Source organism: Anarrhichthys ocellatus, unplaced genomic scaffold, assembly GCF_004355925.1.
Source record: "Anarrhichthys ocellatus isolate YVR2014 unplaced genomic scaffold, GSC_Weel_1.0 scaffold20, whole genome shotgun sequence".
Taxonomy (NCBI): domain Eukaryota; kingdom Metazoa; phylum Chordata; class Actinopteri; order Perciformes; family Anarhichadidae; genus Anarrhichthys; species Anarrhichthys ocellatus.
In genome coordinates, this window is record NW_022280050.1 from 1,443,267 (window position 1) to 1,455,456 (window position 12,190).

Below are 12,190 nucleotides of genomic sequence, written 5' to 3' on the forward strand. Positions count from 1 at the left end.
TAAATTACTTTACATTTTTTAGCTGCATGTTGACAGTTCAAACCAATAATTAAAAAAAAAAAAAAGATGTATATTCTCATACAATTTACTAAGAGGAAAATATCCATTGAATAAGTCCATTGTAAGTCTCAGTACTGTTCAAACCAATACTACTTTGTCACATATATACTTTAGAGCAGCAGGGTTACAGTGTACTTCATCAGCGGTACCTGTAAGGTTTCCTGCATCTCTGGACTGACAGTCATCAGACAACATTTATTGGAATGGCAAAAAACGCACATTTCCTGGAACACAGAAACAAGACATGTTGCATTTGAAGATGTTAATGAGCTGAAGAGTTCATCACAAAATACCTCCTGGGATGCATTGAGATTAATAGTGTTTCTTTTGTCACTTATTTATGGTGGCAATGGTTGTGTCCACTATATCAGACCGGTCTGCTGCAGATTCACATTATTTGGACTCACATGACACATAGAAATTGACCAATTTTATCAAGCCCGTATTCATATTAATCTGTCTAAAGCCTGGCCCCGTTTCATTGTCCACTGCCTGTTTAACAATCTCATTTCCTACGACGGAACAAATTTTCAATTGTGCCGATGCCACTGCGGGCAGGCGTTGTCTTTCAAGTGTAACAGCCAGTGGAGGAAAGCGAAAAGAGGAAGATAAAAGGTTGGAGAGGCGTCCTAAAGCATCGATGGTATCAGGTCTCCTCCTAGGATTCTGTGCTGAGAGGGGCGGACGAGGATCAGCAAGCTGCTGATGAAGAAGTCTCTGTTCCAGCAGGAAAGAGCAGCCTCGTGTTCACGTTAATTAGAGCTTGTGCCGAGCATTCACACATAGAAGAAGAAAAAAAAAAAACGTCGTTCATGTGGCGTAAAAAGGTTCGACATTAAACATGTTACTATGCTCCGGTTTAAGAACATTTTCTTTTGATTATCACGGTGCTGTTTTCTAATCTCATCATTAAAAGAAAACCAGTGGACAGAGAAAAAAAAAAAAAAAAAAAAAAAAACTAAATCACCTCAGCCTGACACTCATCCATAAACATGACCATTAAAAGGAAACCGTATGGATTATAATCACCCTTCCTTCGACTGACATCTCTTGTCACATTGATTTAAAACAAAAAAAAAAAAAAACCTGGGCTTCTTCAGACTGCTGGAAAATGGTTTAATGGGTTAATGCAGGCATTCTTGCAGACCACAACTTCGTCTTTTCTGCTTCCAAACAAAAAGAAGTTTCAACATCTCAACATGACTCTGAATGATGAGCAATATCATGTAAAAACGATGCTACTCTTTTAATTTACAAAATCCTCTGAAGTGTCGGTCACACCACACTACATACGAGACGGACTGAATAAACATGACAACCCCCAACCCCCCCCCCCATTCAAACACAGAATAACATTGCCAGTAGAAGTGATGCTCAGCATCCTACGAATGTCCAAAGCATGTCAGAGGATATTCTTTTTGCACATACTCAAATTCATTTCATTCTGCACAAATGTGTCAGATAATTGCAGAAAATAAAACTGTTAAAAAACAAAATTGGTACTTGGACACTTTCGTTGACAATAACATGACCATGCATTAGTCTCTCCACTTTTAGTTACCACAATATATTGAGAATATATAATATTTGCAAGTTGGCAGTACTAAAGACAGAAATTCTCAAAAATTTAATCTAGAACAGTTCACAGACGTATGATCTGGAATATGTCATTCAAATGGGAGACGGGAGTAAATACTTCCAATGTTTTAATATAGCAGGGCCAAAGTAGAGACACTTTTCTGTCTTACGTGAATTGGAAGGACTGACGCTGGGTCTTCATAATGGCAGATTACAATTTTTTCCCCACAAATATGCAATAGAACAGACTTTCTTGTACACTGGTCTTCTGAAGATGGTTCAACTGTCATTTACATAGAAATGGTGCCATCAATATGGGGCATACACATTTTAAAAAGTGTAAAGAACTGACCTTGCACTGAAAGTGTTCATGCTTTTTAATGTCTAGTCACAAAACGGGCTAAACATTACAAATATATAATATTTCCCATTTAGTTAAACCTTTGTTACGTTCCTATAGAACTCCATATCAAAATGACTATTCATGGGAACTAGTGCAACCTGGAGGTGGCCTGGTCTTTGTGACAAGGCAGGCACAGAGTAAAATAGACAAAGTACTCTGGAGCAGCTCCAGAGCAATGGCAGATATATTAAGGCCATTTTTAAAATTACAGGAGAAAAAAAAACAAAAAAAAAAAAAAACAGTAGCAGACAGCTTGTCTTGCTACCCGGGCTGAAACGGAATTCAGTTGGGGCAGCAAAGCAAGCAAGCGACACCAATTTTACCAATTTTTTCTTTCCCCCAATCCATTGATGTCCGCGTGCCAGCCTCCCCCAAAATCCCTGGCCAGAAAGCTCCACTCTTCGTTTATTCAAGTGTGTTCAGTTTTGGTGGAAATAAAAGAGTGGTATCCTCACTAGTCCGTCCTTTGTAAACCCACGCTTCACACCTCCAGTAAAGTCCCGGGGCACAGTCAGGCAGTCAGGACTGTTTTAGACGCTTCCTGGGAAGACCAAAGGGTGGGCACTGTGCTGACGCCAGGGCACGAAAGGCCTCGGCTACCAAGTGAGGATGGGATTGGATCATTGACTTCCAGCCTGCAGTCTCCATTATGTCTGTAGCATGACTGTAAGCACAGGCGAAATGAAGTTAACGCTAAGACATGAAAATGTGCACATTAAAAATCAATAAACATAAATGAGATCGTAATGACGAATCAAATAAGGGGGCACTTGATTTGCGAGTTGCACGGTAAACTTGGGGGGGGGGGGAAGGGGCCATTAGTGCTTTCTGTGCAAAACACGTCAACAAACATGGAAATAAGTTCAACATTTCAACGTGTCCCATGACAACACACTATATCATCTGGATGAAAAAAATAATCCCATAGCGACCACCTCCCTTTTTTTCTTTTTTTTTTTAAATTCTGCAAATATTTCCAGGGTTTATCCAGGTATGAGTCTATTAATAACTTGGATACAAAGATATGGAGCTTCAAACTGAAGAGGCAAATAGCACTCCGTCTGCCTGGGCTAAAACAATGAATTCTAATGCATCTGGTTTGGGGGAAGAGATAAGAGGGTGTTATTAATCTCGTGTCACATATATCAGCTAATTACATACTTGCTATTCCAGTTCTTTCCATCTTTACAGCCCAGCTGTCTCAGGACACTGCACCTATGGCAAGGAGATAAAAAGGTAAGCATTCAGGGCGGGTAAACAGAAATGGCAGCAGGAATTTATCACTCGAGGTTTGTTGTTTGTTTTTTTTTGCGATACTTGCCTGTTGATAAAATCTATGGCTTGTGCTTTGAGCTGCTCGGCGCTGTGCAAGTCTGCTAGGATGAGGGTGTCGGCCACATTCTCCACGGAAAGGCTGTTGCACAAGGCCTCTTCACACATGACCTTTAAACGCTCCAGAGCGTACTGGGATGGGGGGGATGGGGGACAAAAAGCTGTGTTTACGGCCTGGATGCAAAGTGGTTCCCCATGGTCTGAGGTTTTGTCTCAACTCTTCTGAATACACATTAAAGCTACAGCTGCGATCGGTTCAACTCTACTAGAAAGAGAGAAAAAGCAGGTTCCTTTAATTTGTACTGCGATCTTAAAAACCCAGGAACTACCGTATTTCACCACACGGTCTATGTGATGCATCAGTGAAGCAATGATGGGGATGATTTTGGAGGGGGAAGTAAGGTTGTTGCTCAATATTCTGGTTCACTATATTCAGTAAACACCAGTCCATCAAATTTAAGTTGAGTGCGATATTCATGATACAGATAACTTGCCCTAAAACAGGGGAACTCAGCTGTGAACCGATGAAGGAAAATGATCGTGTCTAGAAAGGATTTGGGAGATCATAGGGTGCTTCATAGTACAGTCCCAAGAAATACTGCTTTGCATATATTTAAAGCTGCACTTATCAGAAATGCAAAATGTGCACATCAACTGGCAACATGGACGACAATCCAAACAGGGACTGAACAGCGAATCAAGTCTGCCTCTTGGAGATCATGTGTTATGTTGTACTGTGCCATCTAATGTTGTAATACTCAAAATACTGCATCGAGTGAAGAGTTTTCTCTCGTCATTAAGTATGTTTCCATACCGCCAAGAACGTCTTCCTATTTCAGGAACACGTTTGTTACCAATGGCCTGCATCGAGTAGAAACCACGTCACTTATTACGTCCTCAATCATCTCTGTTAACTTGAATCAGCAATTACTTGACAGTCTCCCCAGATTTTGAATTACAAGCTCCACAAACATACAGAGGTGTGTGTGTTGAAGAGCGTATTGGATTCTACATTTCTCACACCCTGTACAAGAGTGCTCTAATGCTGGGTGGGGATGGGAGGGGGGCTGAAGCGGACTAGATTTTTTTTATAGGTTATCAATAATGGAATTATGTCGGATAAGATGCAGCCTAACAGCGGCGTGATTACACAACAGACCACATTACCCTTTTAGCCTCATTGACCGACACACAATGCTGGCCTCTCAGCTCATTGGAGGCTCCAAACACACCATTGGAGGAACACTGGTACATGACCATGTCCCAGTGATGTGTTGGCTGGAGCTCAGCTCAACACGGGATTTATCAGGTAACAATATTTGCATTTACCCGACAGACCGAAGCAACGCGTACAGTTGAAAGAAAACGATTGGCCAAACAAAGCAAAAAATAAAAAGGAAGCTTTTCCTCTGCCATCAAAACCAAGTGGAAGGCAGATGTTTGTACAAATATTAGCAGAAGTTTTCAATTACTACTTACTTTATCTGCAGCTGCCAGCAAATTGTCTGCCATCTTCTCCAGGTTTGGGGCTTTTCCCGTATAAATGAAGCCCATCATTTCCTTAAAGACATCTGGGTCTACGTCACTGATGTCAACACGGTTCTGCAAGAGAAGACAAAGAGGTTTCTGTGCGACTCATTTCAACTTGGCTACTAACAAATATTCCAGAAAAGAAGCAATAATTGATGTACATGTAGGAGGTGCAGCGTAACATGACTCATAACAAACAAGCAGTTGTAATTAGTTGTTCTTACCTTTTTACTCTCCTCCATTTCATGTTCAAACATAGCATTAAAGACTGGTGACCTCGCTGTCGAAGAAATACATAGAACACAATCAAATAAATATATCGAGCAGTCGACATCTTATTAAGCACGTTAGCACACCAAATCAACATTGTGTGACAAATGGAAGCTTTGAGAATGAGCGCTAGATATATATATTTAATGGATTAAGCACAAAACCTCAGTATTGAACTATGACAGTCTTAGAAGCTAAATCCATAGAGCTCCACTTTGTCAGCGTTTCTCCACCGTGTCTAATGGAGAGAAGCTGGAGAGGAGAGCCAGCGTCTCAATCTCCTGGATTCTACAGTCATCTGGGTCAAGCAGGGCCAAGCAGAGGTAGTGGGGGATTAGAGCCCACTGCAGAACTGGGCCGCTACAAATCAAGTTGGGATACAGGCCCGCCGTAGCCTTTTGAGGTACTTAAGAAAGGGGCATGGGCATGTCTTGCTAGGGCCATTTTAAAAATGCTTCTCTCCTGGTTTAATACTTGCTAAAGTGTTTTGGTAGCTGGGGACGGTCTTACCTGCAAGGATGGATTTGTGGGCTTTGAACTCCTGCCCTCCCACATAGAGACTGCAGTCTGTGAAGCGTGAACACTCCCACAGGTTCCCCAGGTCATCAGACAGCTGACACTCTGGCACCTTCAGCATGTTCATGTTGGACTGGCCCGAAATGTTAACTGAGTCCTGGACAACGCTTACCTGTACGTGAGAAACATCAGTGAGAGGACGGTCTCAACAAAGCTAAACATCTGGTCAAATCCAGCGGCGAATGGTGTTACTGCACCGGGAGAACCGCCTAATTTTGTTTTTAATTTGCTCCTTTTCAAGCACATTTTCAAGATTGAGGAACCTACAATGGGAGGGACTCTGAACACTTGAAAACCAAAATTAATTAACTTTGCTGAATCACCTAATTGCTGAGGAAAGGCATTTTGTCTTTAATTTGGAAGCAATTTGTTTATCAAAGTGGCAATTTCCCTGAAATTGTTGAATCTCTGCAAGTGCTGTCTGGCACGCTGCCGGGTCCTGGCAGTATTTGGGCCAAATGCATTTACATCAAAATCCATTGACACTTCATTTCACTTGTCCATTGAAAGAACATTTCAGGAGGCATTTATTCTTCCTGACAAACTGAATTCAATTATTTTGAAAAGCAAGCAAGGTGGAGGAGGCATTTCACTTCCTCAGAGCTTAATGTCATTTGAAGCAAATGCCAACGGTATACGTTTGTAGTTTAAATGGCACGACGGCTTACACTCAGGGGTGAACTGATCACAACAAGAATTAAGAGACTCCGGCCTAGATTCAAATAAGGTTACACTCGGGGTATGATATTTAAATCCAACGGTGATTTTTGATGCTTTCATCGAAAAATCAATGCAACGATTCAGTAATTTGTTTGCCGCATCAAACACGACAGAACCTCAGCAACAGTGTGCACGTGTGGCTCTGTGATATCATTTTGCCATGTTGGTCAATTTACAGCACACGTGAAGAGAAAGACGGCACCCTTTATTAATTAAAGAATGAATAGAAAGCAAAAGTAGAATTACCTCACAGAACAGGGTGAGCTTGTCATCTGGTAAGAGTCCATTGGCTTCATCAAGGAGGAAATCTCTCCTTATGAATTTTTTGAAGCCCCAGTCTTTGCCTTGGACAAATCTATATGCTCTTTGGCTTTCTGTGACGAGTAAAAAAAAATAATAATGCAGAGTTGATTGTGCCAAAAAAAGGTTAGGGATGAAAGGAATACTAAATGTTCAGTTCAACGGATGTGGTGAGGTTCTGATTGGCCGTACTCACCCATCGCTTTTGTCTCTTCTCTTTTAGCGTTCAACAAAGAAAACTTGAACTTTGCTCTGACTTCACTTTTTGGACAACTAACAAGAAGTAAATACAATGACAGATAATCTTTGCTTTCATCATCAAGTCCCTTAGGATTGACTCGCAGACACCTGGCAAGAAGAAAAAAAAAAAAAAAAAAAAAAAAAAAAAAAAAGAGAACACGGCACATCAGCAAACTAGAACGGAGACAGACTTAACGGCTTTTGTCACTTTTGTGAGAACACAAGACGACGATGACGAGCCTTCGGGGGTGATTCTCGCTTGCTGTGAGAGACTGTAATTATCACTTGTGTGCAAAAGTTCCCAAAGTAAAAGTAAAACTTGCAGACGTTTCAATCGCATCCGTATGAATACAAGGACATGACACTGGAAGAGATTAAAATGGGACGGATAGATTAATGGAAGCATGAATGTACTCACCATTTCATCTTGTCATTAGGGCCAGAGGAGAAGGTGGAGCTCTTCAGCACCTCCCCCATTTCTTCTCTGCAAAAACTAAAGTTGTTTATGGTCCACATGTAGGAAAACTTCACCACTTTGACCTTGGAAGAAACAAATATGCAGAAACTTCAGCCTTTTGAAGTACAGTAAAAATAAAAAATAGATGAATAAATGACTTTCAAAGGGTCTTTTTTTTAGGTTACAGTAATTTGAATTAAATAGATTCAGCATAAGACTTTTTGACATGTCTCAGTAGCATCTACGCACGTGTAAATAATCAAATTAATGAAGGCAGAATTCCATTTGGCTGCTTTTGTTTTAGGGTGCTAGTATTGTTCATGCTGGAACTGAGCCATTGTTAAATGTATTATTAACACCTGTGCCTTGGCAGGTCAAATTGCCTGCTGCAGAAAATGCCTATTAACAACTAAAAATACGAAGCTGGGAATGAAATATCAGTAGCGTGATATGATTTGAAACTATTGAATAAGCCATGTAAAACAGGATCAACTCCATCACCTTTGATGTACAGCGCATGATTGGATGAGTTTAGTTCTGCACATACCTGTGTGTAACACCAGCTCTCTGCCACAGGTCCACTTGACATCTCCCCAGGAGGAGGAGGGGTGGGAACCCGTGACATCACTGGCTTCGGAGTACCACTCACTTTCGTCCTTTAAGCACTAATCATTCAAGGAAACGAAAAGGTTACATTCATTCTGCATAAATTAGCAGCATAAATTACACAGAGGGAATACATTCACAATTCATCAGAATAAGCCTCGCAGAAAAACCTACTGGAAAAAATAATCCTTCAGATGATTTGAATCTGCTAATTATTACCAAATGTGAAGAAAAAATATAGTCCGCATTCTCACTGTATCCTGAAATCTTGTACTTCCATGAGAGCAACGTTTGGAGACATGTTTAACTCTGGGACAGGAGGAAACAATGCAAATCCCTTCTACTGCAGGTTCTAGGATGTACCGCGATTAGTATTGCAAATGTATCCATGCTACATAGGAAATTATATGCTCTGTGATTATGTAAAAAACAGTGCTTACTTCAATGTTGATTGGACAAACAAGACAGCGTCAGTCATTTCACAGTCCTAGACTATGCGGCCATGTATATGCCCAACATCCTCACGTCTGAAGCAAAGCTATTCTCAACCAACCAAACGACAGTGATGACATATTGCATACAAGGGTGTGTTTTGGCAATCAGGGTTGTCGAAAAAACAACAAGAAACTAAGTCAACTTTCATGTCCTTGAGAACAAAAAGTTAAATGCGTTAAAAAGGACAGGTTTGTCTTAAAATAATAGTCAGGTGCCCATGAAAACATTGAAAGAGTGCTTGCTTACTTTAACTTAGGCTCATAGCTAACGATGCTAACAGTGCAAACTACGACGATAGTGCCGACAGAGCCAACTGGGTTTACCTGAGGGGGAACCTCGGGGTGGGCGCTACGCTTCCACCACAGTTATCAGCTGTAACCGGCGTATGAGCGCAGTAGTGCAGTACAGCCGCGGTGAGCCAACTAGTGGAGCACGCTCACATGCACAAACATGCACTAAAAGCACGCTTGGCTGGCCCGGCTATGTCAACAAAGCAAAGAGAAGAGCTCGGACAACAACACACGCAGAGGCTTCATTCTCTTCAGGTAGACATTACTCCAAAATATCTTTACATAACAAATCGCTGTTTGCTGCAATATTAATGTTTAGAATGTCAAACACAGCTCCTTTCACAATGACACCCGAGGATACATTACGTTACATCATTTTGCAAAGATTTTGTACTGCTTGATTTAGATAATGAGCAGAGGAAGAAGGACACACATGGATTGCTTTCGTGGCAGTTTAACTGGAAACACACTGTAGAAAAACAACTTCTCATGTCACAACGTTAACACGTTGAGGTAAATTTGGTAGTTACTAGACAGTGATGCTCAGCAACCTCTGCATAGGCTGAGTAGTCAGTTACAGGCTAGGCTACAGCTAATAAGCCTGTGTGTATTCAGGGAAATTAAAAATGTTGATTTAGTCATAACAGCCATTTTTCATGTGTAAACGTGCCAATTTCATTTAACTTAAGCCGCCCAACTCTTAATCCAGCAGCATGCCAAAGTAAACACAAAATCTGCTGTGTTCAGACATGTGTGCTATAATAGCAGAATCGCAATTGCAAGTATTTCATGTCCCCTCATCCCTTGACACTAAGGGGACACATCCCCCTTTTGTGAGCACATTTCATTTCACCTTTCTCACAAAGTGAAGTTCATATCAAGGCCTGTAAACCCTCTGATCGAGCCATCTCAGAGTCACGTATTTCAATGGATCCTTAAAAAAAAAAAAAAGGTATAAACTTGGTCGGGAATTATTTTTTGGCAAACTGGCTAACGAGGATAGAGGCACAAACCTACAAATGTCAGACGATTGTATCTTTACTTCTGATTTATACTTCACACAGAGTTTTAACAGACTGTACAAAGACAAATGACTTGCATGATGCAAGAATCACAAAAAAAGTGTCTCTATGCCGAGAGGATATGAAGGCAGAGAAGTGATGAAACTACTGCTCTCTTCCCCAGAGTTCACTCACTGTCTGTACGAGTGTCCCGCCATGTGATTTACAATATACACTGCAGAATCCCTGGTTCTCAGAGCAACAATCAACTCGCATGTAATTACCGTTTGTTTTTGTGTGTGTGTGTGTGGGTGTACTTACTTTGCCACTTTACAGCTTTTTTTCCCCTTTGTTTACATAAAACATAACTTTCCCTCGTCTTTGTATTAAGTTACGATTCTGTTAGAGACTATAACTATTTAAATTGTTAGATAATGTGCAATTATAAACATGTAAGCAGGGACTACAACAAGGACATTTAGTGTCTTTGCATATAAATCCCATGAAGTATCGTCGTTGGAATGAATGAACAGACCTGACGCTAAACTTCTTTTGCAGTACACTGCAGCAACCGAACCACCTTTAGCTATAATCCTAACTATGACAACTAAATCATGCAGCCTCAGCAAGGAAATGAAACCTCCCAATCACCTCTTGAATGGTTGAAATGTACAGAGATGCAGTTGTTCTAAGTTATCACAGGATCCTTCATGGCCCCATCTTCATGTTCCACTCTAGGAAGACAAATAAACAAACATATATTAGACATAGCACATGTACTTGCTCAACCTTGTATCCACTAACAATACTGAAACATCTAACAATATACCAGACCTGTCATATCTATCTAGGGACATTAATTATCCAACTGACAATAAAGTGATATTCCTAGAAAATTGGAGCTTTCAAAATAGCCAATGCAACGTTGTTTTAAAAATGAAGGCAACAGTTAATGTTTAGATAGTTGATTGATAACAGACGTTGGTAGTGTAAGCTTTAGGGATGCTAGATGGTATGTGTTATGCTATATTGTATGCTCTAGGAAATGACTGTCGGCCTGTCTGTTAAATTAGCCAACTCAAGAATCACCTGCAACTTTGTTTGGCTAACAGATTAGCTGGAGTCGTGCAGCCTCGCCTTAAAGAACAACAGATATGATGCTATCCGAAGAAGCATCTAGCTAGTTCGCATCAACTTAGTTGAAAGTTATACGATCATATATTTACTTAACGTCACAGCTTACTTTAGCCTATACGCTATTTGAGATGCGCGCGGATGTGACTACAAACCATCGATATATCAGTAGAAAGCAACAGCTCAATGTTAGCGACACATCAGCTACATTGTCAACACACATTTCCAAAACAATCATTATTATCGCTTAACGATATCACTTCACTCGTCCTTTACAACGTTAGCTAGTTTAGCTAACGGTACCCAAGAATAGTAGCGTTGATTTGAAAAGGAAAACAATTACATTCTGCGAATCTGTCAGTTCTATGAGCAATACGTATTTGGCTAACCAAAGCTAACATGAATGTCCCCACTAGCTAGATTAATGTTAACTTCACTTTAGCCTTAACGTTGTACCGCAAATGCAGCTAGCACCGATCAGCTATCTTAGCACAAACCATGTTACCATTAAATCTGTCCACACATTACCAGGCTGACTTACGTTACTCATTGTTGCAACACAAACTAGCTGAGGACACCTTAAGTTGAATTGGTAATGTGCTGTTTACACCCCGCATCACCCGGTGTAAAACAAAGGGCCTCCACTGATTCCTGTGACAGGATGCTAACTAACCAAGCTAACTCAAACCCTCACGTTTTGGTACAATCTGCTGGTGGGAAAACAACAGCGGCTAACTAGCAGCTAGCCAAAGCTAATCTCTGCACTGACTGCTCACAAAAAGTTTAAAAAGACATAGTGGTGGCGTACCTTTCAATTTCATACTTCCATATATATCGAATAACGCATATAGCTTTGTGTCACAGTCGCTCCTTTCACCCTCCGTTACTTTAAACTCTTTTTCACTCAGTCTCTTCACAAGGTTTCTTTGTCTAATTTATATCTGTGCTAGCTTACATCTGTCTAGCTGCCTGGTAGCTTAACAGGCTAGAAAATATATTTATTGCGCATGCGCGGAATTTGGATAACATCCTGCTTCATCTCAAGTTATCATGGATGCCTGATCCAGACAATAAAATCAACAATAATAATAATAATAGGAAATCAACGGAGTACATTAATTTAAAAAGTGTATTATATATATACTGTGTATATATATATATATATATATATATATATATATATGTAAATAAATGATGA

The 12,190-nt window shown here is 40.4% G+C and overlaps 1 protein-coding gene across 6 annotated transcripts; it reads right to left on the minus strand.

Annotated features, from left to right (window-relative positions):
- Positions 1-1,162: 1,162 nt before the first annotated feature.
- spopla (speckle type BTB/POZ protein like a) lies at positions 1,163-11,962 on the minus strand. Of its 6 annotated transcripts, none has more exons than XM_031858435.1 (12): positions 11,801-11,962; positions 10,510-10,592; positions 8,014-8,131; positions 7,428-7,549; positions 6,966-7,042; positions 6,716-6,843; positions 5,684-5,861; positions 5,128-5,183; positions 4,853-4,975; positions 3,363-3,505; positions 3,203-3,256; positions 1,163-2,705 (listed from the first exon to the last, which is right to left on the minus strand). In XM_031858435.1, the coding sequence occupies exons 3-12, from the start codon at positions 8,089-8,091 to the stop codon at positions 2,561-2,563; spliced, it is 1,104 nt and encodes a 367-aa protein (XP_031714295.1). In that variant the 5' UTR covers positions 8,092-8,131; positions 10,510-10,592; positions 11,801-11,962; the 3' UTR covers positions 1,163-2,560. The 6 variants fall into 6 exon arrangements, with proteins under 6 accessions (XP_031714295.1, XP_031714290.1, XP_031714293.1 ...); XM_031858430.1 differs by having other exon boundaries at positions 6,966-7,117; XM_031858433.1 differs by having other exon boundaries at positions 6,966-7,117; positions 11,534-11,962.
- Between the last annotated feature and the right edge of the window lie 228 nt (positions 11,963-12,190).

Coding starts and splice junctions, on each gene's coding strand:
- spopla (XM_031858430.1), bottom strand. CDS start 8,091: ATGTCACGGGTTCCCACCCCTCCTCCTCCTGGGGAGATGTCAAGTGGA. Junction 3,506..4,852: donor TGCTGGCAGCTGCAGATAAA/GTAAGTAGTAAT, acceptor CCCCCATCCCAG/TACGCTCTGGAGCGTTTAAA. Junction 2,706..3,202: donor GGAAAGAACTGGAATAGCAA/GTATGTAATTAG, acceptor CTGTGCTTACAG/TCATGCTACAGACATAATGG.